This window comes from Galeopterus variegatus, unplaced genomic scaffold (genome assembly GCF_000696425.1).
Source record: "Galeopterus variegatus unplaced genomic scaffold, G_variegatus-3.0.2 Scaffold176, whole genome shotgun sequence".
Taxonomy (NCBI): domain Eukaryota; kingdom Metazoa; phylum Chordata; class Mammalia; order Dermoptera; family Cynocephalidae; genus Galeopterus; species Galeopterus variegatus.
The window spans coordinates 544,431-568,462 of NW_007726287.1; the positions used below are offsets into that span (position 1 = coordinate 544,431).

The 24,032-nt window shown below is 48.0% G+C and overlaps 1 protein-coding gene across 1 annotated transcript in view; it reads right to left on the reverse strand.

Moving 5' to 3' along the window:
* The window catches only part of AK8 (adenylate kinase 8), a 136,434-nt gene that overhangs the window by 33,657 nt on the left and 78,745 nt on the right, over window positions 1-24,032 (reverse strand). Inside the window, exon 10 of the mRNA XM_008563686.1 lies at window positions 19,156-19,297. Within this exon, the coding sequence (XP_008561908.1) occupies window positions 19,156-19,297 (142 nt within the window). The remainder of the gene's footprint in view (window positions 1-19,155; window positions 19,298-24,032) is intronic.

The window sequence follows — 24,032 nt, forward strand, 5'->3', positions numbered from 1 at the left end:
ATCGGAATCCTTTCGAAAGAGAACCTGCCTTCACCACCCCGCCGCCCCCGCGTGCTGCGCCATTAACTTAATGCTATGCAAATGAGAGGCTCCTCTCATCCTCAGCCCACAGTCCACGGATGTTAATCACATAATTGGGCCTTCAACAGGGTAATTAGACACGATTTCGTCCATTAGTCTTACAAGGCTAATTATTGTTGAGAGGAGGGGGGACACTCCCAGAGCTCCACGAGAAGAGAGACATCTGGTTCGTGCAAAAGTGGGCGGAGCAGGCGCCAGGTAGAGCCGCACCAGGACGTGTCTCACAGTGCGTCGTCACCACCCACGGTGGGGCAGGCGGGGAGGACACGGGGACACGTGGGTGTGGACCACTGCGCCCCTCGCCTGTGTGCTGGGATGAAGAAAGAGAACATGGCATTTAGAAGCAAAAGTGAAAAGAAGCCAAACAACTGGCAGCCTGGGGCCAGGGACCCACTGCCAGGACCCCTCACTGAACGTTGCACCCCAGAGGACTTGCTTGGTCTCTCTGGGCCTCAGTTTCTCCCACTGTACTATGAGTGCATTAGATGGTGTTCAGGCCCCTTCTGGTTTGACTTTCATGGATTTGAACTCGGGAATGAGCCCAGCCTGGGGCTGGGGGCAGCAGGAGGGGCAATGGAAAGTCTGGCTGAGGAACGGGCAGGCAGTGCCGGGGGGCCCTGGCCCTGCAAACACGTGCCCTGGCTGTAACAGGGGAGCGGGCATGAGGACAGTGGCTACTTCTGAGACTGAATTAGCTCGGAAGTGGGTCCTGTTTAACCCTCAGAGAGCTGACCACTCCCACCAGTGAGCCCCACGCAGGGAGGTGCTGCTGATGGACCTCGGTGGGGAAGAAGAGGCACCGGGCTGGCCGAGACTGAGAAGGCCTGGAAGAGCAGGCATGGGCCGGCCCCTCTAAGGTGAGTCCTGGAGGGCAGAGGCCGACCAGCCTCAGCCCCTGCTGACCCCAGCCCCCAGCGCCTGGCACACAGTGGGCTCGGGAAACCGCCACTGAATGAAGCGGCTGTGAGCATGGAGCGAAGGCATTTGAAGACTCTGCCATGCGGTGGCTGAGAGCACAGGGGCACAGAGACCCGGGTCCCAGTCTTGCCGCCTCCGCTGTGACTCGCTGTGTTACGTGGGAAGCACATTCAGACTCTCGGATCCTCACTTTCCTCGGCTGAGAAGTGCGGGTGATGAGCCCTTTCCCGCATATTGCTGGAAGGACTCAGAGGGGCCATGCAGGCTGAGGCATAGGCCAGGGCTGGGCCCACGCACTGTGGGAAGCGGGGAGCGTGGACAGAGGTCCGCTGTGGGTAGGGAGCCACAGTCTTCGTCTGTGCTCCAAGCAGAATTATGTCCCCGTCAACAGAACGGCACTGCAGATGGCTGACTTCTCCAGAAGCTTCTATGAGATTCTATTTACGAATGCACTACCCCCCTCCCTGGGATAGCATAATCCTGTCCTTTACATCCTTAAGCCCCCACCTCCCTCCCTCCTAAACTCAAAAGGACCCTAAAAGAGTCCATAATGGACTGCGAGGGAACCTCTTATACAGGAACAAGGCCTGAGGCGTCACATGATTGAATTCATGAAAACAGAATAAAGATGAGCTGGACCGCGTTGGGTCTTCATCTCTCCAGAACATTCTGACCGAAATTTCCTTCAAAAGGCTTGAGGCTCCCAGCCTTCTCCTGGCAGTGTGTGGCTGGCAGCGTCGTGTGGTGGGAGGTCACCAAAGGAGAAGGCCTGGACGGAGCTTCCTCTCAGAGCCCGGGAACGCTCCTGCTACTGCCACCGGCGAGTGGAGTTGCAACGGCGGCCTGTGGCAGCTCACGAGGCGTTAGACACTCTCGTCACGCACCTAGATTCTGATGACTCCCCAGTTTTTCTCCCTGAACTACAGATTCGGAGCATGCTGTCTACTCGGTATCCTTCTTGGATGTTGCTATGGGCTGAATTGTGTCCCACAAAATTCATATGTTGAGGTCCCAATGCCCAAAACTTCCAAATGTGACTGTATTTGGAGATAGGACCTTCAAAGAGGGGATTACGTTAAAATGAGGCTGTTATTGTGGACCCTAATTCAATCTGTCTGGTGTCCTTACAAAAGGAGGAAATTTGCACACACAGAGAGACAGCCGGGGTGCATGCGCGCATGGGGACAACCATGTGAAGACGGAGCAGGCAGCCATCTACGTGGAGAGAGGCCTCAGAAGAAACCAACCCTGCCGGTGCCTTAATCTTGGACTTCCAGCCTTCAGTGAAAAAACAAATGTGTTGTTTGAGCCACCTGGCCTATGGTATTTTGTCACAGCAGCCCTAGCAAGCTAAGAGATTTCTAATAGGCATCTTAAACGTGCCATGTCCCCAACTCAGCCAGCTCCTCTGGCAACCCCCCGTCAGCAGATGGGCAGCCCGTTCCTCCTGCTGTTCCAGCAAACACTGGGGTTCTCTTCGATGTCTCTCTTTCCCACCTGGCCTGCATCCAGTCTGACAGTACATCGACCGTGTGGGTTCTACCTTTGAGACATCAGATCCCAACCCCTTCTTGCCACCTCCAGGGCTACCACTTGGTGCAGTCCAGCAGCATCTCTCACCTGGATTACTGCCAACGGCCCCTACCTGGCACCCTGTTTCTAGCACTGCCTATTGTTCATTCTCCACACAGCAGCCTGAGGTATCCTTAGAAAATGTGAGCTAGATCCCATCTCTCCTGTGCTGATCCCCCACAGCAGCCCCCACCTGACTCAGAGGAAAACACAAGTCCTTCAGGGGTCTACGGGTCCTGCCACCTCTGAGTCTTCACCTACACTCTCTCTCTTCTCTCTCGCCAACAGCCTCCTTGACCTTCCTTAAACTTGCCAAGGACATCCCCACCTCAGGGCCTTTGCACTTTTGGTTCCCAGACCTGGACTGCTCTTCCCCAGGTCTTTCCATGCCCTGCTCCCTCACTCCATTAAGCTCTGCTCAAGTGTCATCAGAAAGGCCTTCCCTGGGCCGGCCTGGTGTCGCACTGCTACAGTGCGCCGCTTGGGAGTGTGGTGGTGCTCCCGCCAAGGGTTCGGATCCCACATACAGACCGGTTCCCACTCACTGGCTGAGCGAGGTGCGGGAGCAACACCGAGGGTTGCGATCCCGTTGCCGGTCCCGGTCCGGTACGGTACGGGCACGACACTGAGGGTTGCGATCCCTTGCTGGTCACGAAAAAAGACAAAAAGGAAAAAAAAAAAAAAAAGAAAGAAAGGCCTTCCCTGACCACCTTCTATGCAGCACACTGTCCCATCCTCTCCCAACCACCCGTCTTCCCTGTTCCCCTTTACCCTGTTTTATTGTTCTCTTTAGAACCCGATATATTATGTATCTGTCAGTTATTTATAGGCTTTCTCTCTCCAAGGAGAACGTAAGACTCATGATGGCAAAAGTGTTATAGACTTTGTTTCCTTTTGTGTCCCAGGAACTCAAGTAGCGCCTGCATGTAATAAATGTTCCATAAATATCAGTTGCATATTTGACAGTCATCGCTGTCTTATGTAGGAGGAAACTGAGGTTCAGAGTTGATAAATATCCTGCCCAGCATCACACAGCCTGTAAATGGCAAAGCCAGGATTCCAAACCGATTGTCCGACTTCAGAGCCTCTGCTGCTTCCTATCACAAGGACAATATGCAAAGCCTGTGGAGGTGCAGAGTACGGAGAAGCATCAGGGAAGGCTTCCTGGAGGAGGTGGCATTTGAGCTGAGGCTTGTAGAAAAGATAAGATCTGGACAAAACCCCACGGTATTCTGAAAGAAACAGAATTGCGAGCGACAACTCTATGTTTGGAAAACAGAAAGGAGACAGGTGTGCCAAGGTGTGGATGGCGAGAAGGGAGCGGTGGGCAGGGAACAGAGCAAGCTTGGGGCCTCCCTCTCTCCCTGGCTTCTGGACACTCACCTCTCCTGCTCCCCCCACCCACCTCCCTGCTCTGGGAGGGGAGTTCATGGCTGGCCAGGCCTTTCTCAATGCGTGCGGCCCTTTCCTAGGATCTAGAATCCACACTCCTGAGACAGAGACCCAGGAGGAAAAGGCACACGCTGGAGCCCTGGATGGTCGCTCTGTCCAGGGGCCATCATGGGGTGGGGGCAGCTCTCACCCACCTGCCCACTGGGAGGGGGGTGTCTGAAACCTGCAGAAATCTCCAAGCCAACAAGCAGACAACGCTGGAGTGTTCCAACCTGATAAAAATAAAGCTGCCCTTCTACTTGTGGAAGACTTTTCTTAAAAGTTTTCTTATATATTAAATAATTTCTGTGATATTTAGGAAGAAGAGCTTCAAGCTTTCAGACATCTGCCACCTGAAGGTTGCAGAGCCCGAGCTTTTAAAGTGCAATGCTGGGTTCAGAGGTTCAGCACTTATTTACACCTCTAAGGAAGATGGAAAATTGAAGTACACTCTGAAGTCTCTCAAAGTCTCCTCTGGGTAGAGAAAAGCAAATACGATTTCTCCAAGTCATCTCGGCATCTCTGTCCTCTTACCTTTCTCTGGGAAATGAATTTAAGTTAACGGTGGAGCACTGCACCTCCCCAAAATGGGGGCATCTCCATCAGAGCTCGACTCAAATGCCAACTACCCCGGGCTCTGTTCTGTTAAAGGTCACCTGTCATTCTCCACCCAAGGCATGCAGATGGCTTCGGATCTCTGATTTCCACGGCAGGGAAGGCATGTTTCACTCCCCTGATGTCTCATTCACCACCGGCTCAGGCTGAACTGTTACCGGTTGGGTACAACCCCTTGGGCCCCTAATAAGAGCTTGGAATCCACAGGGGGGAAAGAAATTGAGATGTGTGGGCTTTGCCAATAAAGAATAGCAAACCTTAAAGGGGAGAAAGGGAGAATTAAGCAAGAGGGAAACTTCCTGGCTGTGGAGGTTATTAGACACTAAAATAGAAAATTGAGAAAAGTCATCATTTTCTCTCCAAATGACATATTCACCTGGAGTGGTGTAGGAAGAGCAGGGGGATGGCAAATGGGTCCCCGAAACCTTTCTAGACCTCCCAGGGACAGCAGGAAAGTCGCGCAGCATCGCAGGCAGCACCGGGTGCCTCTCGGAAAGCTCTTAGGAAAAAACTGTACATGGCAAATAAACTGAGTTCCAACATACTACAGTGGGACTGTTAGTGGCCGTTCTTACCTAACAAAATTGCCAAGAAAGTATCATGCAAATCCCTTGTTATAGGGTATGTGCCCATCTCTTCTGCAAGGTTAAACTCCCCAGTAGGACAGGCTGTCTCTCATGGCTCCCCAGAAGCTTCTCCCACCACCCACCTGGGGCACCTACAACACTCCTCCTCATCCTCAGCTGCCCGCTGGGGACCTCAGAGTTAAGCCTGTGGCCAGCTGGGCTCTCTCTGGGAATTCACTGTATTTTCATTCTCAGAAAGATCCTTGAGGCTGCAGGCAAAGAGTTCAAAGGTAATGTATGTTTTTGATGTTGTTGCTTCCAAAGTAATTGCTCTTATGTTCTCAAAGACAGACAACACACCTAGAAACAGACTATCATAAACAGAGTTTTAACCCAGGAAAAAGGCAGCGCCGACCTTCCACGTTTGCTCAGAATCGTCCTCACCAGACTTTTTCTTACACAAACACTGGAAATAAGTGGTAAAATGTCACCCGTCCCCAGGCAGGAGAGTAATGGGAGAACTTTCATTTTTCCACCCCAGTTCTTGTTTACTGAAAGATTAAAATGCTACAACTCTAGGGGCTGTGGGCTGATGGCCTGGTACCGCCATTACTGGCCACCGCCTTGGGTTGGAGGTGGGGGACCCAGCCACCTCCTCCCTGCGACCTCGCATGAGGCTCAGGTAGCTTGCCGCCAAACTCTGATCACAAGGTAGCACAGCACTTGCTACAAGAGTCCTGTCAGTCGGGGTGCACTGTTGCGGAGTGCGAGTGGCTGTGAGAAGGGCAGTGGCACCTGAGCCAGCATGTGGGGAGATGGCACCCTGCTGTGCGGGGGCCTGTCTGGGAGTGGTGGACAGAAGGCGTGGCCAAGGCAGTGCTCCGGTACTGCCCCAGGATGTGCAGGATGGCAGAGCTGTGGGAAGCACCGAGGGCCTCTGCACCGTCGGATGGAAGGCTGCAAGGATGGTGGCCTGCGGGCTGAGCGTAATCACTCTGAGGCCACTTCCAGAAGTGTGTCTTGACTGCAGGAATAGGAGGATGCATGGAGGTGGGACAGGACCATGACCTCTCATCCCATCCCCCACGAGGCAGGGTAGCACAGTACTTCACAGGGGCTGTCGATGCAGTTTCAAAGTCATGGCTACACCCTCTCGATTCCCCCACACAGGCAGTTTGCAAAGCCCCCACCCCAATCACTTCCTTATCAGGCTCCCATGCGCCACCTGGGGCCAGGTTCCAGACAGGGCATAGAACAGCCCCCATGCATTATTTAAGTTAGCCAGTCCACAGGGAGCCCACCCAGCCTAGCTAACCCCACCCACTTGCAGGACATGAACTGCCTCTGCAGATCCAGCTGCCTGTCCCCAGTTGACCCACTGTGGCCACCTGGCTGCCTTTTTCCCTTTGGATCTGTAGGTAACAGAGACTTCTGCCTTTCATCTATCCGAGTGTCATTGTGCTGTGTCCACCGACAACAGAATCGAAATCTTATAAAACTCCAGGGACAGGTGATAGAAACCCACATTTTTTTTTCCTTTTTGTCTTTTTTCGTGACCGGCAACGGATCACAACACTCAGTGTCGCACCCGTACTGGACCGGGACCGGCAACGGGATCGCAGCCCTCGGTGTTGCTCCCACACCTCGCTCAGCCAGTGAGCGGGAACCGGTCTGTATGTGGGATCCGACCCCTCGGCGGGAGCGCTGCCACGCTCCGAAGCGGCGCACTGTAGCAGTGCGCCACCGGGCCGGCCCGAAACCCACATTTTTAAAGGGTTGGTTTCAACAGCTCCTGTTCTAACATTATGATTTTCCCGTTTGCCTGGATCCATGGGGTCTCAGACCTAAGTGTGATTTTCGTCTTTGTCTATTCGCAGGATCATTCTCCTGCCCTACATGTCACCAGGGGAATAAGAAATGACATTTCTCCAACTCTTCCCCTGAAGCCAGCCCAGAGGCTGGCCTGGGCCACAGGCCTGCGACTGGAACTTTGGCGAGGAATTGTCACGACCTTACTTTCAGGAGCTCTTATTGCCACGAAAGGCACAGAGTTCCCAGCATATCAGGAATAAGGGTAGTTCCCACAAATGGAGCCCCTATGTGCACCAGGCTCTGTGCCAGCTGCTTCCATGCATCAGCTCATTTAATCCTCTCACCTGATGTCCTAAATGCTACTGTCCCTGCTATTTAGTTGAGGAAACTGAGGTGCAGAGAGGCTAATAACCTGCCCAAGTGAGCAGGAGATCCAAGATTATTAGATCTGCCTCCCTGCCGACATACTTTACCCCAGCCACCTCTCTCATGCTACAGAACAAGCCTAACCCTCTGTAGGAAGCTCAGATTTCAAGTTTTAATCTGTTGATAACATTATCTTGGTTGTACAGAGCATTTTCCAATTCATAAATCCTACTTGTACATACCTTCCCAGCAAGTGCACACATTAGTCCATCAAATGGTGATGTTAGAAGGGCAGGGTCATCGCCCCATTTGACACTTAAGGAATCTGAGGCTTAGGGAGGTCCAGTAGCGCCCCCTAGGCCACATGGCCAGTACAGCAGCAAAGCAGGATGGTTGGAAACGGATGGTGACCTGTCAGGAAGCTCCGGGGTGGCCAAAGAGATGGCTACCAAGTGCTTACAGAAAGAGAGAAGAGGCCAGGCTGTGTGTCTGCCCCTCCCTGACCCCAACATATGCCCCACTTTCATCCTTGACCCCAGGCACTTTGTGGAATCAATCACATCCAGCACTGTCCAACTTGAAGCGAAAGCCCTCAATCCCAATGTGGACATCTGTCCAGAGGTGCCAGTGGACAGAGCAGACCCTTGCTGCACCTTTGCTCACACAACAACATCCGAATGACGTGGGATCCCGTTGTGGTCAGCTGCACGGCGATCGCCAGGACAGGGCTCGCGGCTAACCCATCTTTAAGAGCTTTCTTCCAAAAATAAAAGGCACCCATGGAGCAAGCAGTCAATGATCTGTATTCCAGCCCATGTCTGGTAAACTCTTAGATGATAGCAGCAAGGCAGGGTCAGTCAGGTTCTATTAGCTCAATTAATGAGGAGTAAGATAAGGCTAACACCCCGCTCACCGGGCGGCTCAGGCACAGAGCTGCCGTAATGGAGTTATTAACCTTCATCAGCCACTGAATTTTGCTGCTGATTCCAACTCTATTTCCTAGTTCAGGCCTCCATTAATGGGCTGTTTATTATCCCTAATCCACGTAAGGATCAGCTGCAGAAATATGAGAGCTTCCTGGAAGGACCAAGTGATAATAAAAGAGAGAGAGAGAAGCGAGAAATCCTCCCTACTTTGCATTTTAATTTTTCTTTGGTCTCACTGCCGTCCTCTTAAGAAATTATAGCGTCCTTCTTGCTTTGGAACACGTTAGAAACGGCAAAGTCATTATCCAAGGGTTTCGTTGTATTGTCCCCCAAAATAAATTGTCACAGGGAATGAAAAAGCAACAAGCTTTTAAATCAAGTCAGGGAGCTCCGGCATATACACTGTGTGCCAATCCAGCTTTTAATTTCACCATGTGCCATAACATCCCATTGTTTAAAATTTATCAAAATTGAAACCAAGAAATCAAATCAGCATTTAGCAGAATAATGTTATCAACATCTTTAAATGCCCTGATTAGAAATTTCCAGTTTGCCTGGCTCTGTGGGGTCCTGGACAAAAGGGCAACTTTGTCTTTGACTGTGTCAGGGTGGGTCTCTGCCCGCGTGCTGCCAGGTGCACCACGGCTCTTCCCCAATTCCAACCCAAGAGTCCTTAAGGTGTCCTCTGTTGGTAAGAAAAGCAAGCAGGATGCTATTGGAGAAACAGTATTTTTAAACAGCAATAAGTTATTCGTAAAACCCATCATGAGTAGACGTAGCAAAAACTTTTCGATGGACATTCCTTCAGACTGCTTTTGCCATTTTAGCCTCTTTTTATTGAGCAGGAATTCGAAATTGCATGGGTAACTATCATAATAAATGTTTTTACCCTTCTTATTGTGCAGACAAATCTGTAGATACCTATTTTGGGAGAGTGTGTGTAATTTATTTTGTGAGACTAGGAGAGAAGACAGACCATGTATATCCTACAGGTTTGAATGAGAGTTTGCCCCAACGGGAGGAGCCCGCTCACACCAGTCCCTTGTACCGTATGGCACTTTCCAATTGCAAAACACGTGCCCCTGCACACACATCCGCACACACACCATTTGCTCTTCAGAGCAGCAGTGCTGTGAGGTTAAAAGAGCAGAGATCATTGCCCCGTTTGACAGATGGGGAAACTGAGGTCAAATGTAGCTTCTTCAAGCCAGCTAGCAGGGATAGATGCTAACTCCATTGCATAAAGGATATGATGCAACAGTTCAGGGCAAAGAGCTGGGTTCAGGGCTGGGCTCTTTTGTTTATTTTACAGGCTGGTGGCCTGGGGCAAGTGACAGAGCTTCCATAAACCCAGGTGCCTTTTTTAGCTGAGCAAACCTGCTTTATGGGGCTAAGTGAATTAAATGAGATGTAAAGGAGGCACATAATCAGCACTCAGTAAAGACCAGGCATCCTCATCATTATTTTTGACGATGGTTATGAAAGAGGAGGGGGCGGGAGGAAGGGGACGACAGCATGGGGACGGAAAGGAAGGACATCGGAGCAAGGCAGGAGGGACGGCGTCAGAGCAGAGAACAGAGGAGGAGGAAGGGAAAGATGAAGACGCAGCAAGAGGCCGAGGGAGAGGAAGATGACAAACGTCTTCCTGTCAGCACCAGCAGTAGCCTGCATGGAAACTTCCAGGCCAGACTTAGCCTGGGACTTGCATCTGGAGCTGCCAGAGTTGGTCCAAAGGCATGGCTCCAGGAAATGGGAAAAGAAAGCTTCCGGACCTGCTTGTCTGGAGGGGACAGGGCTGGCGGGGCGGGCTGCACTTGGGAGTAGAATGTCCATCCTCTAAGACCTGGAGTCTGTGTCCAGCCCCTCTGCCCCCCGCACTGGGTCCTCCCAGCTTCCTGGGGGCAATGGCTGTGTGTGAAACTGCAACGAGCCAGGGCCTGGCGGGGCGGGCTGCACTTGGGAGTAGAATGTCCATCCTCTAAGACCTGGAGTCTGTGTCCCGCCCCTCTGCCCCCCGCACTGGGTCCTCCCAGCTTCCTGGGGGCAATGGCTGTGTGTGAAACTGCAACGAGCCAGGGCCGGGGGCGCCAGGTGCGATGGGAAGGGACCTGCCACTGCCTTCCAGGGACCATGGGACCCCCCAGGCTCCTCTGGATGTGGGACTTATTTAACCAATAATAACCCACTTATTTAAATAATAAAAACAAATGAAAAAACCACCACGTCCTCAAAGGAACCTACACGTAGCAGTTTCTAGTTTGCACAAAATGACCTGGAACACAAGTGAGGTAATCGAAAATCTCATCCTTGGGTGATTTTTTGACAGTCCTAAAATTTAGTTCCGTGGAATAGAGAGAAAGAAATACTAAAGAACACAGCACTAATAAAATCCCTGCTACCCTTCTGCTGAATGTCATCACCACTGACTCGTCTAAGGTGCCTCCTTTTACCTCTTTTCCAGAGATTTCCGAGGGATCATGACAGGACCTTGCAGGGGAGGGTTAAGGTCACAGCGCGCCCTCTCCTTGCATGAAGGGGAAGGAGGATGCGAAAAAACAAAGAGCAAAAAACCCAGCAGTTCTGTGTGATGCACGGCAAACTTCCCAACATCAATCAGAATCCTATACTTCCTCTCTGTAGTAAACATTAATTTTAAAAGAAAATACGGTGCTACAAACTTGCAGCATGAAATGAATTATTTTACAGCCAGGCCGAGGGCAGATTTCTTGATGCAGCCTTGGATAGTTCTTTGTTTCTTGCTTTTCTTTCTTTCTTTCTTTCTTTTTATTTTTTTACTATTATTATTACGTTTTAACAAACTTTATAGCCCATTTTATTTGTTCTCAAATAACTTTTCCTCCTTTTCCACACATCAATTACTTGGTCTATTTCTCTCACTGCATGATGTTGGAATCGAGAGATTGATGCGCTCCGTGGAATATAATTCAGCGTTGTGTGCCGTGGGTCTGGGAGTGGGAGTCAGACAAAACACTGCATTTGAACACTATCCATTTATTAGCTCTGAGAAGAGATTTATATTTGACAAGGAGACAATAACTTTGTTTTCTGATAAGCCAAAGAGGTCTATTTTTGTGTCCAATACACAGAGTACCTTATCCTTCCCCAATAACTCTACTTACTAGTGTGAATATATTTTAATAATAAAATTGATATATATGTAAATTTATTTTAATCTCATTTCCTCGAACCCTCCTAAAAAAAAAGGCCTTCGTAGATTGTTTTCATATTTGAATTATAGGTTTCTGTATCATAGTCCCAGATTGATTTCTAGGCTATAATTCTGTCAAGATTTCCTCCCGGTGTCAAACACAGCAACACACAGCTCGACTGGGTTATAATTGGCATCACAGCCACACCAGAATTACGGGCCCCATATTTATCCCAGTGCTCGGTGGATTTGTTTTAGAATATTTTTCTCTTTCTTATCCTGTATCGGGACTTGGAGGTTTATGGCTAAAATTACTTTCTGAGTTAATCATAAAAATGTTTAATTGCAAGTGAAAGTGGTGGATACAAAAAAAGAGAGATGAGAAAAAAAGGAGGAAAAATCCATCCTCGATGGGAGAAAAATACAGACAGAAGATTAAACATCAGCGTATGATTTAAATCTACAGCGTAAACAGACATTTTTTCCTTGCCTGTCCTCGACCCTAGGATCAAATAAATTAAATTGGCATATTAACTAAGTCTCTGAAGGTGAGTTTGACTCCACCGTGAGTGGAGAAGTATTTACTTGCAATCCTGCCCTAAGTCAAATCGGTTCTTGAATATTCTTCCCTGTATACTTCTGAACAGGCACTGTGCCCCGTCCACACCGGTCCTGCAGTACTGGCTCAGTGCTGGGGGTTGGTAAATAAAACAACCACATTTTCCTCAGGCTGCAAAAACCTGCACTAGGTCCTCTCCGACTGTGTTGGGGCACCCAGCTCAGCCTCCTTCGGAGTGGCCCCGTGCACTTGCCGCAGGGCCACCGCCTGCAGGGAGGTCTGCTCTACACCCCCTCAGGAGAGGGCAGTGGCAGAAGCTTCACCTCCTGGCATCCAGGGCCTGGATTCTCCCAGGCAGTAAAGGGAGTGAAACGGATGTCAGATTCAGACTGCTGGATTGCTGCTGCCCAGAACCTAAACAGATGCCTCAGTCATCCAAAGGGAAGCTCCCCAGCCCAGACTCTAGCGATGTAATTACAGCAGAGTCGAGGGGAGCCCACCTGTGGGGGCACCCATTCCCCAGGACGTCCTCTTCCTCAACCCAGAACCTCTTATATGGCAAAAGGGACTTTGCAGAGGAGATTAAGTTAAAGGCGTTGATAGGTTAGATTATCCCAGGTTCCCTGGGTGGGCCCAATCTAACTGCATTGGGTCCTTAAAATCTGAGAACCTTTCCTGGCTCTGATCAGAGGGAGACATGACACATAGGAGGGCCCGAGCGCTGCAATGCTGCTGGCTTTGACAACAGAGGAGGGGCTGTGAGCTACAGAGTGTGGGAGGCTTCTAGAAGCTGGAAAAGGCAATGAAACAGATGCTCCCCCAGAGCCCCCAGAAAGGAATGCAGCCCTGACAGCACCTTGATTTTAGCCCTACAGGATTATAAGACAATACATTTGTATTGTTTTAAGCCACCAAGTTTGTGGTAATGTATTATGGCAGCTATAGGAAACTAATATACCAACTCACACTATTCTTAGGCAAACGACAGCCCTATTCAAAGACAAATGATTTGCAAAATATATCCATCTTGGGACCCAAGTATAGAAGTTACCAAAAAAGGAAAGGCAAGTGTCATAAAAGTAAAGAGAAAGAGAGAGAGAGAGAGAGAGAGAATGAATGAATACCCTTTAGAAGAATTACTCCAGCAAACGTAAGAACATTTTAGATAAAACCTTATCAATATGCTCAAAATATTTTAGAGAGAACAGGCTCTGTGATGCAGGAAATCAAAGATGGTGAGGTTTCCAAAAAAGGAGATGAAAAGAAAACTGACAAAGTTAAGGGGAGAAGCCTAAGGGAAAGCAAAAGCGTTATAGAATCAAAAACAAACTAGAAGCAACAAGAAATAAACACAACAGAAAACAATCAAAGTTATCCTGAAGGATAGACTTGAGAAAATACAGACAAGATAAAAACTACTAGAAAAATAATTATGGAAAACAGATAATAAATATCCAACATACACATAACTGGTCTTCCTGAAAAAGAAAACCAAGCAAATGAACCAGAAAAATATTAATATATCTACTAGAAGAGAATTCTCCTGAAATACTGTAAGTGGAAAGAAATCATAATGTCCAGAGAAAAGTAATAAGGAAAACCAAGACTGAGATCTGGCCTGGTGAATGTAAATTAACTTTAAAAAGACACACACACAGATGCTACAAACATCCACACAAAAGAAATACATTATCTATAATGGAAAAAAACTTCTCACTAGCCTCAAATATAACTTTAATCCTGAATGATGTCAGACGTTAAGATAATTCAGGATGCTGGAGGAGAGGGGGAAATGCAATCAAAGAATTCTTTGCCAGATGTTGTTTACGAGTAAATATAACAGAGACGTTCTCAAGTATGCAAGAATTTAGGAAGTTTGGTATTTATGCACCCTTTCTGAAAATGACTCAAAGACATAAGCCATTCAAATGAAAGCTGAATCAAAATGAATAAATGGAGAGGTTGAATTATGTAAACAGCTGGTGTTGAAATTTTAATCCAGTTTTAGAGAGACTGAAAACTTTCTAAGTATAGTGATTATAGCTAAAAACGATATAATTGTTATATTTCTAGAAAGAAAAGCTTAATCAATACAGATTAAAAGCCATAATCTGAGAATAATAGACTGGCACGCACAAGATCTCAGGATGCACCTGTGCCTGCCTCCCCCCCCCCGTCCCCGAGACGTAGCGTAGATGGGAGCGGGGATGAAACACGTCTAGGATCATTGGTTCTTCAATCTTTCATTTGACAGAGTCAAGATATTCTGCTGCATTTCAAAATTGACCAATTGAGAAATATAGTTTTAATTAAATCATGTTGAAGAGACTACTGGAACTAGAAATAGATTATCTTCTAAATTAATGGCAGTGGGTGGGAAGAGGTCAATAATAATAATAAAACTCAAAGAACACACGTATTGTAAAGAAAAGATGGAGGAACAAATGAAACCATGATGAAGCATAAAATAGAGCAATAAAAACAAAAATAAGTAGGATATGCTCAGTTATTCAAGGGAAAAGACATTCAGGCTGAATGACTAGATATCAAACCCAATTTCATTCTGTCCGCAGTGAAGACTGAGTCCTCGGGCTCCACCCAGAGCTGCCAAATAACTTGTTAGTTGTGTCGCCAACAAAAACTAAGGGAAGCAAAGTAGTTGAAAGTAAAAGTGAGAAACATGCAAACACAACAAAGAAATCAGGGCTTGAATTCCAGGTAACAGCAGCTTTATTGAAACACCAGATTTTGATTCCTCCGAAAACCCCACAGAAAAATGACAGGAAGGGGACTCTGAAAGCCTAGCCCAGAAGGACAGAGAGAGCAGGTGAGAGAAAGGCAACCACAAGAAGGTCTTGATGCACCAGTGGCAACTAGCCGAGGAGACCTCAGGAACCCAAATCCTAAATCAGCTGCTGGAAAGCTGACCACCGGCCTCGTCTTCAGAAAATCCTCGGAAGGCTCAGGCACAGGCCCGGCTTTGAAAATGATGGCTAAAATAAGCAGGATTCGTTGAAATTTGCTTGAGAAGAGAGTAAATCCCAGATCCCTTCCTCACTCCACCCATCTGAGCAAATGTCTCTCCTCCACTTGGGTAGAAATTAGAGATTCATTCTCTAGAGAGGATAAAATGCAGGCTCTTTGGATTGAAGGCTGACAAGCACCGTTGAGAGCCTCATTCTGAACCTAAAATAGGAGAATTAGGTAAAAATCTGCATACCACGTGGAGCATGTGAGACCTCTCACCCCCCTCCTCCCACTTCCCGTTATCCTGCCTCTTCCCTGGACCCTCAGACCCTGCAAGGCCTTTACCCTCCAGCAGGAGATTGGGTGAGTCCTCTGGGGAATCTGAGCAACCCAGAGGAAAAGACCTAAAGATGTTGACTCTTGGTGGGCGGGTTCTACACAAATGGTCCAATTAGACTACCCATCAGTGAAGACAGTCTTTGGGCTCTATCCATGTATTCAGAGCTTCCAAATAGCTTTTTAGTTTCCCACTCTCAGACATGAGCAAGCAAAGGGTAACCCAACATCTGGGGGAAAAGAAAAACTTTACTGAGAAAGAATGAGATCAAGACAAAAATTCAATGGGAACAAGGTATACAGGAGGGGGGAAAAGCCCTCTCTTCCCACCCTCCTATGAAAACAAACTTGTCATTAATTTTTAAGAGATAAAAAACCCATGAAACTAGATTAAAAACTGTAAAAGAATTATTTAGAAAACAACAAAAACGAGCTCTTGAAAATCATAAAAATGAACACTTCAGAAGAAATTAGAAATTCAACAAAAGGGTTGAAAGATAAAGTAGAGGAAACCTCCCAGAAAGTGAAGCAAAACAAAACAAAAAATAAAACTGACCACACACACAGAGAAGCAAAAAAAAAAAAAAAAAAAAAAAAAAAAACCCAAAAAAAAAAAAAAAAAAAAAAAAAAAAAAAAAAAAAAAAAACTCCAAAGATAGAGAATACAAGAGAGAAAATATATTTTTTAAACATTTAGAAGATCTGTCCTGAAGATCCAATACCCAAATAACAGGAGCTCCAGAGAGAACAGAAATAAGAAAAAGAAATCATCAACAAAATAATGCAAGAAAATTTCCCAGGCCTGATGGATGTAGGTTTCCAGATTAAGTTCCAGTACAATGGAGTAAATTAGATCCATACCAAGGACATAAATGAAATTTCACTGTGAACATTCAGAACCCTGGAGACAAAGGGAAGATCTTACAAACTTCCAGAGAGAGAGAGAGAGAAAAAAAGTCACCTATGAAGGATTAGGAGTCAAATTGACATTGGACCTCTTAGCAATACTGGAGATTCAAAATTCTGAGGGAAAATCATTCCCAGCCTGTAATTTCTCAGCCAAACTATCCACAAGTATGAAGGTAGAATAAAGACACTTTCAGACACACAAGGTCTTAAAATTTACCTCCAATAGATCCTTTCTGAGAAAGTTACTGATGGATATGCACAACCCAAACAACGTAGTAAACCAAGAAAATGGAAGTCACAGGACACAGAAAGAAAACATCTAACATGGGAGAGAGCAAAGAGAATCTTCAGCATGGGAGTGAATGGGAATCTCCAGATCTCAATTGATTACCTCACAGTTTCTGTAGGTCAGAAATCTGGCATGGGTCCAACTGGGCTAATATCAAAGTGTTGGCCAGGGCTAAGGTTCCCACCTGGGGTTCTCTGCTCATTGGTAGAATTCACTTCCTTCTCACATTTTCCACACCCCCCTATCATTGAGCGCAATGTGGTGTCAGATCCTTTCATGCTCAGTCTCTCTTGCTGCTGCTTCTGGCCTCGGTCAGAAGAGAGCTCTGCTCTTAAGAACTCTTGTGGCTGTTTTGGGCTCACCTGCACAGTCCAGGATGACTATCTACTTTAAGGACAGTTGATCAGTAACCTTAATTACATCTGGAAAGTTCCTTTTGTCATGTAACATGACATTCAGAGGTGTCATAAGGGTCAAAATTCTATCTGCCACAGGCACTATTAAAAGAATAATAGCCCATGACCAAGCCAAAGTTATTTCAGGAACAAAAAGCTTACTTACTATGAGAAAACCTTTTAACATAATTCATTATATTAATATAATATATTAATATAATTAATATATATCAAAAAGAGAAAAAAACATTGTCTTAAAAGATATCGAAAAGGTCTTTATAAAATTCAGCATCAACTCCAGACATTTATTTATTTATTTATTTATTTATTTTTGTCCTTTTTGTGACCGGCCGAACCACGCTCAGCCAGTGAACGCATTGCACCGGCCATCCCTATATAGGATCCGAACCCGTGGCGGGAGCGCTGCTGCGCTCCCAGCGCCGCACTCTCCCGAGTGCGCCGTGGGCTCGGCCCAACTCCAGACATTTAAAGTCCATTTAAATCCATGGATTATTTAACTTCATAAAAATTGCATATATCTCAAACCAAACCCAATGTGCCTTAAAGGTAGCAAAACAGGAGAGCCCTGTAGGTCAGGAAAACGCCCCCGTCAGTCCTGACTCTGTTCTGCAAGCAGATCCCAATGCAGTTAGGCACAAGAGTCAAATGTAAAGCATAAATATTGAAAAGGAAGAGGCAAACGGAGAAATGTTTGTAGATGGCATGATTGGCCACCTGAAAACCCAACAGAATCAACTGAAGTACATCAGAAACAGGAGCAGAGTTCCAGAAGAAGGCTAGAGTATAAAATAAATAAGCCAAAAAACAAAGTCTTTCCTCCACTCCTGAAAAACCCATTTTGAAAATAGAATGGATAAAAGTATCTCATCATAATACCGACTAGGAAATCAGATAACATAACATCTAGAAATACACCTAAAATAAAAAGCATGAGTCCCAAGAAGTGCTGATGGTTCACTAGGGGCAAAGGCAGGATGCTGCCATGTCAAACTGCAACAGATCAATTAAAAATCTAAGGCAATTCTAGTTAAATTTCCAATGGCAGTTTTCCTCGTACATGATAAAATTATCACAGTGTTCATTTGGAATGATGAATACATAAAAGGACAATAAAGAAGAGTAATGAGAGGGCCCTGTCCTGCACTGACTATTGAAATATGTGACAAAACTAAACTAGTGAACAGTGTGGCACTACTGCAGAAATGCACACTCGGAAAACAACAGAAAGTTCAGAAACGGACTCAGGTCTATTGGGAGATGGACATACAGATGGACAATGGCCAGAACATCCCTACGTGAAAACAGAGCTCCACTCACAACCTGCAGCAACCTGCCCAGGAAGCCGAACCAAAATCTCCGCAGCAATCAGCCCCAAACAGCCAGGGCTTGATCGATAACTGATAGCTTCCTTCACTGTTGCCACCTTTTACAGTATAGTACCAGCCAGAGAAAGCCAAATCTGCTTTCTTCACCAATTGCTTAGGATGCCTGCTTTTAACGGGCCCACCCTAGCCTCCCCAGGCCAACAGCCTCCAACCAGCACACCCTGAACTGAAGCCTCTCCTGCTTCCACTCCAAAGCTGTCCCACTCCTCTTCCTGCTTTGGGTCTCTGCTGAAGACTGGGCGGTGTCGGCTGACCCCCAGCTGTTACAGGCTCTGACTAAACAGCCTTTGCTTGTTTTCACCTGGGAGGTTTCTGTCGCTTTCCCTAATACATACAATTGTGGTGTGCTCTCAAGTTCAAGCTAGTGGAGGAAGGACAGAACATTTGACAATATTCAACACTGTTTTGGAAACAAAGGTTAGCCATTTGGGGGAGAAAGAGACTCGCACTGCATACCCACATCAACATAAATACGGGATGCATCAAAGATGTAAATGTAAACAATGAAACTGTACAAAGAACAGAAGAAAACCTCAGCCGATATGCACAACGATCCCACAGGGAAGACAAGCCTGTTTGGCATTCATTACCTTTTTAGAGAGGAGCAAGTTCAGGTCCAGCACGGAGCGTGAGAGGCAGGACTTGAACCCAGGCCCAACTCCTACTTCACAGGGCAGATAGGTGGGTGGAAATGAGGGCGACGGAGAGACACTGCACTTCAGGAGCACATGAAGGCTCCTGTAAACTGGAAGCTGTCACATGGACCCCACCAGCCGAGCCCCTGGACGGAGGGTGCCAGGAGCATGGCAGGGCTGCGGCTCGGGCCAGGACAGCTCACCTGTTGGGGTGGTAGCCCACGTTTTCCAGCATGTGCGCCTGGTCCAGGTCTCGCGGGAAGTCGTGCAGCACCCAGCCTTTCTGAACGCAGTCCTGCTGGTCCATGCGCTCCATCAGCACCTTCAGGATGATGCTGTCAGGGACTGCAGGGAGAAGAGGGCGGGTGAGCGTGCTGTGTCCTGGCCAGACAGGAGTGTGGGGAGTACCTGCAGGCTCCCTCACCTTTCTTGACCAGAGACTGAGCTGGTGAAGAGGTGGGTTTAGGTGGAGCTAATTGGAACCACCTGGACAAGGCCATGGACACCTGTTTCCCAGGCCCCTCCGTGGTCCTGGCGACGGGAAGAACGTGGCTGCCTGAGGTGGGAAATACACTGGGTGATCCTAACCTTTCCCTGGCATTGACAAGATACGTGCAGCCAGCGTGGTTCCCAACCCTCCAGTGATATGTGGGCAGTTTTGTCCACTCGGGCTGCTATTAACAAAATGCCATAAACTGGGTGGTTTATAAACAACAGGAATTTATTTCTCACAGTTCTGGAGGATGGAAGTCCCAGATCAGGGCAGATTTGGGGTCCCGTGAGAGCCAGCTTTCGGGCTCCTAAACGATGCCTTCTCGCTGCATTCTCACGTGGTGGGAGGGGTGAGGGGCTCGCTGGAGCCTCTTCTACGAGGACACTTTTCACCGAAGCATGCCAGGCCCCAGCTGAGGCTTGCCTTCCTCAGATGGGATCGTGCAGGTGCCCCTGATATTCTCGGCTAATTTGCAATCCACAAGCCATCCGTGCTCCCCTGCCTCCCCCAATTCTCCCCCCTTCATCTTTAGAACCGAGTCCCTCTCCAGAATCACAGCTCTAGTTACAGCCGGCGACTGAGATCAAGTCCTATGGAGAGCGAGCAATTGAGTAGCCTCTTGTTTGCACGGCCGCCACTGACATTTTGCTGAAGCGTGGGCCTGTCTTCCCAGACTCATTAAGCGTCCCGTGTTGCTGGTGTACTGCATTCCAGCAATTTGCACGGCATTTCCTGTGCTTTGCACTCATTTTCCTAGAAATACTTGGTAAATGTTACCATTGTTTGCCATGAATGTGGGCCCCGCGTGGAGCTGGGTCGCTAGAGGTGCAGTGCCAGTGCATGGCAGTCTCTCTGGAAGTTGTGCGGCTCCCCTCCTACCGACCACCCACAAGTCTGGGAAGTGGCCCTAATGCACTCGTTTGAAACCCTCCCCGGGCTGACAGCCAGGTGAACATGGGGTGAGAGTTGCAGAAAAATCACTACCGGCCACCTTCCTCCCGGGCTGTGACGTGCTGGGTTACTGCCCTTGTGGCCAAAGAGCCATAAACCTTATTCTAAGTGATTTGCATTTCCCTGAATTCATTCTTTCTCATGTCTTTCAACCTTTCTTCCCAGCCCCTAGCAAAGAGCAGAAGGGATTTTGCTCTAAGGAGAACTTCTAGCTACCGAACGTGAACAAGAAGTGGATACAGCTAAGCCTTTTCTTCCCCCTGCCCAAGACCTGCGCTGGCTCCCCAGTGCCCCAAGGACAAAGAGCAGTCTCCTCCCCCAGGGCCAACCGGGCCTTGCCAGGCCTGGGCCCCGCCATCCTCTAGGTGCGTCGCCCCGGCTTTCTCCTCCCCTTGCCCTCGTGGCCACCGTCCGGTGCACGCTTCCCCCTGCCTTCCTGGGACAGGCCTTTGGACCCAGTCTCCCTGGGGAAGTCTCTGAGGATGGCCCCGGGGCCTGGGCTGTGCTTGTGCTTTTGTCTTTCACTTGCCACCCTGCTGTCACAAGGGTCACTCTCTCTGGGTGATTCTTTAATGTCTGCCTCTCATGAAAGAAGGGCGGGTGCAATGAATACAAAGGACAAAGTTTAGGAGGGAGAAGGGACAACTGTGCCAGCTGCCAGCATAAGCTCCAGGAGTCACAATGTCGGGGCTCCCCTTCTGTGCCACAAACCCCAGGGCAGTCGGGGTATGTCTGCCTCTTTCCATGTTGCCCTGGGAGGAACTGGGGTGTGGGGAGCTAGCACTGAGATCACTGTGCAAATAAATAATCGTTCCGTTCTCTGATCCAGAAAACGTGTGCTTTCTCTCAGGATGAATACAGATTTAAAGCAATGTGGGTTAAGAATCTGCCCTAGAGCTTTCCAGGACAGGTCCACAATAAATATTTATGAATATTTTCACCTAAATAAGAAACTAATGCAGGAATAAATCTCTCCCACTGATTCATCCAGTGGATAGTTATTGAGCGCGTGGGCCGTGCCAGGCACTGTGTGTGACGCTGGACACATGGCAAGCGAGACAGCCCAGGCCCTGCCCTCCTGCAGCTCAGACTCTTGCAGTGGACAAATAACATGCAGAGAAAGAAACAGCCATCTCAGAGAGTCACAGACTTTGCGAAGAAAATAAACCAACAGTGGGAGGCTGCTCGTTTGACTTGGTCTAGGATGGCCTCTTAGGAGGTCACGTGTGGCTGAGATCTGAATGGTGGATCCTGCTGATACCCCAGGCCCATCAAAGCCTCTGCTGTTTAGGGGTGAGGTCAAATATTTTCTGATTGTTATCTCCAGTAATCAGGTCTTGCCTGGAAACCAAGCTACACCCAGGGAGGTCTAACCTGCTAAACTGCAGCGTCCTCAAAGGGCCTGACCCTCTTGATCTCCCTCATTGCAAAGTGAGGAAACTGAGGTCCAAAGAGGTTGTGACTTGACCTGTCCAAGGTCATCCAGCCAGCTGGTGGTAGAGCTGGGACAGGACCTGGTCCCTGCCCATAAGGCCCTCCACTGTCCTGTTGTCTCCTTGCCCAGTAACCCAGGAGCCCTGAGTGCCTCTCCTTGGCCACTTACAAATTAGTACAGGGAAGTTTCTCAACTGGGAGAAACATGACCCGAGGGAAGAATGGACGAGCAGATAGAGACACCAAGAGACTTTTTTGTGTGCCTGTTAGTTGACAAAGATTTCTGATGCAATTTTCATCAGAAGTAAAATGTACATGCCTTTTGACCCAGCAATCCTGTTTCTACGAATGTGCAGCTAAGAGATAATATCACAGATGGGAAAAAAAATATGTGCACAAAGATGTCCATTTCATTGTTGTTTATAATAGTGGCAATTGGAAATGATCTATAATGTCCATCAGTAGAGGACAGGTTAAATCAAGGATGGTACGTCTACGACCTTTAAAAAAATCCATATACTAACTTGCAAAGAGGTCTATGACTGGTCTGGACAGAAGAGGCCTATGACAGAATGGGAAAAAAGGGGGCAAACAAACAGTTTGCATATTATGATCTAATTTAAATATATATTTATGAATATCTAAATACACACATGGAGACAGGTGTGGCTGCTGCCTGATGCCTGTGGGTGAGACCCAGTCCCTCTGCTCATGGAGCTCAGGGTCCTGGAGCTGAGAGGGGACAAAGACGTAGTTCAATACAATCCTGGCTGGAAAGGCATAAGAAGGAGGAAAGGTAGAAGGTGCTGGAGGCTTCAGAGGAGGAGGAGGTCACGTTTCTGAAAGATCCAGGAAGAAAGTGAGAGCTCACACTGATCCCGACTTTGAGCCAAAACCGAAACAAGCCTTTCTCTTCAGAAGTCAGGAAAACACAGACCCTCAAATGAGCACTTCTTGGAAGGACTTTTCACAATCGTAAACCAATAACGATCACTGTGGTATTTGTTTAATGCCTGTCTTTGCACTTCCATCCCCTGAAAGCAGAGGCTCCTGTAAAGCCAGGCTCATTGCGACACCCAGCACCTGGCACGCTGCCTGGCCCATGGGAGGCACTTAAACATGCTATGTATGAATGAATGAATGAATGGTACCATTTCCAAAACCCAGAAGGCTCTTTAGTTCCTCAAGCATTTATGAGCCAGAGAGCTAAAGGGCTTTCCTCACTAAGCATGGAATCAGGTCCTGTGGCAACAGAAAACAACCAAGAGAGAAGCTTTCTCTCATTAAGTCCTTTTGTCTACACAGGGTAGCCTATTTGTGAATTAAATAAGCAGCCAGGAACATGTGTAGATGTCTGGGATTTGTTGGGGGGGGGGTCTCTCTGGAGCAGGGGGCGGGAGGTGGCAGCTGTCTAGATGCACCAAGGGTGGCCCCGAGCACATGTGGGCTCAGGATGCTGGCCACGGCCCGTGCACGTTCATCTTTCTATTCTCTCTATTTGTTATATGCGCTTAAAGTCTTCCATTAAAAAAAGTTTTATTTTGTTTTTAAAAGGAAACTAACGCCTAAAGGGGGTAGAAACAGCCATTGGGAGAGGCAGTTCTGAAGGGGCACAGGATGAAATGTCTCTGGAAGGCCCTGCTTGTGCCATGTTGGTGACTCCCACTTTGGGGGACCTGGGGTGTGCATGGTCTCTGTCCTCTCACTCCACTGGAAGTTCTGGAAGCTCTGCCCAGAAGCCTGGTATCACGGTCAGTGCCCAAATCGCCTGTCTTGGGTAGTCCTGTGCAAACTCTGGCCCTTGTCTGAGCCTTTTTTTTTTTTTTTTTCCTTTTTGTCTTTTTTTACTGACTGGTAACGGGATCGCAACCCTCGGTGTCACGCCCATACCGGGGACCGGCAACGGGATCGCAACCCTCAGTGTTGCGCCCGCACCGCGCTCAGCCAGTGGGCGGGAACCGGTCTCCACATGGGATCTGAACCCTCCGTGGGAGCGCCGCCGCGCTCCCAAGCAGCGCACTTTCCAGTGCCCCACCGGGTCGGCCCGTAACGTCTGCTTTTTAATTTCTGATTTTTTGTTGTTGTTGTTAACCTAGCTAATGGTTTGCTCTGATCTTAATTACTTCTTTCCATCTATTAACTTTGGGATTGGATTCTTCTTGATTTTCTAGTTGTTTTAGATGTAGGGTTAGGTTGTTTACT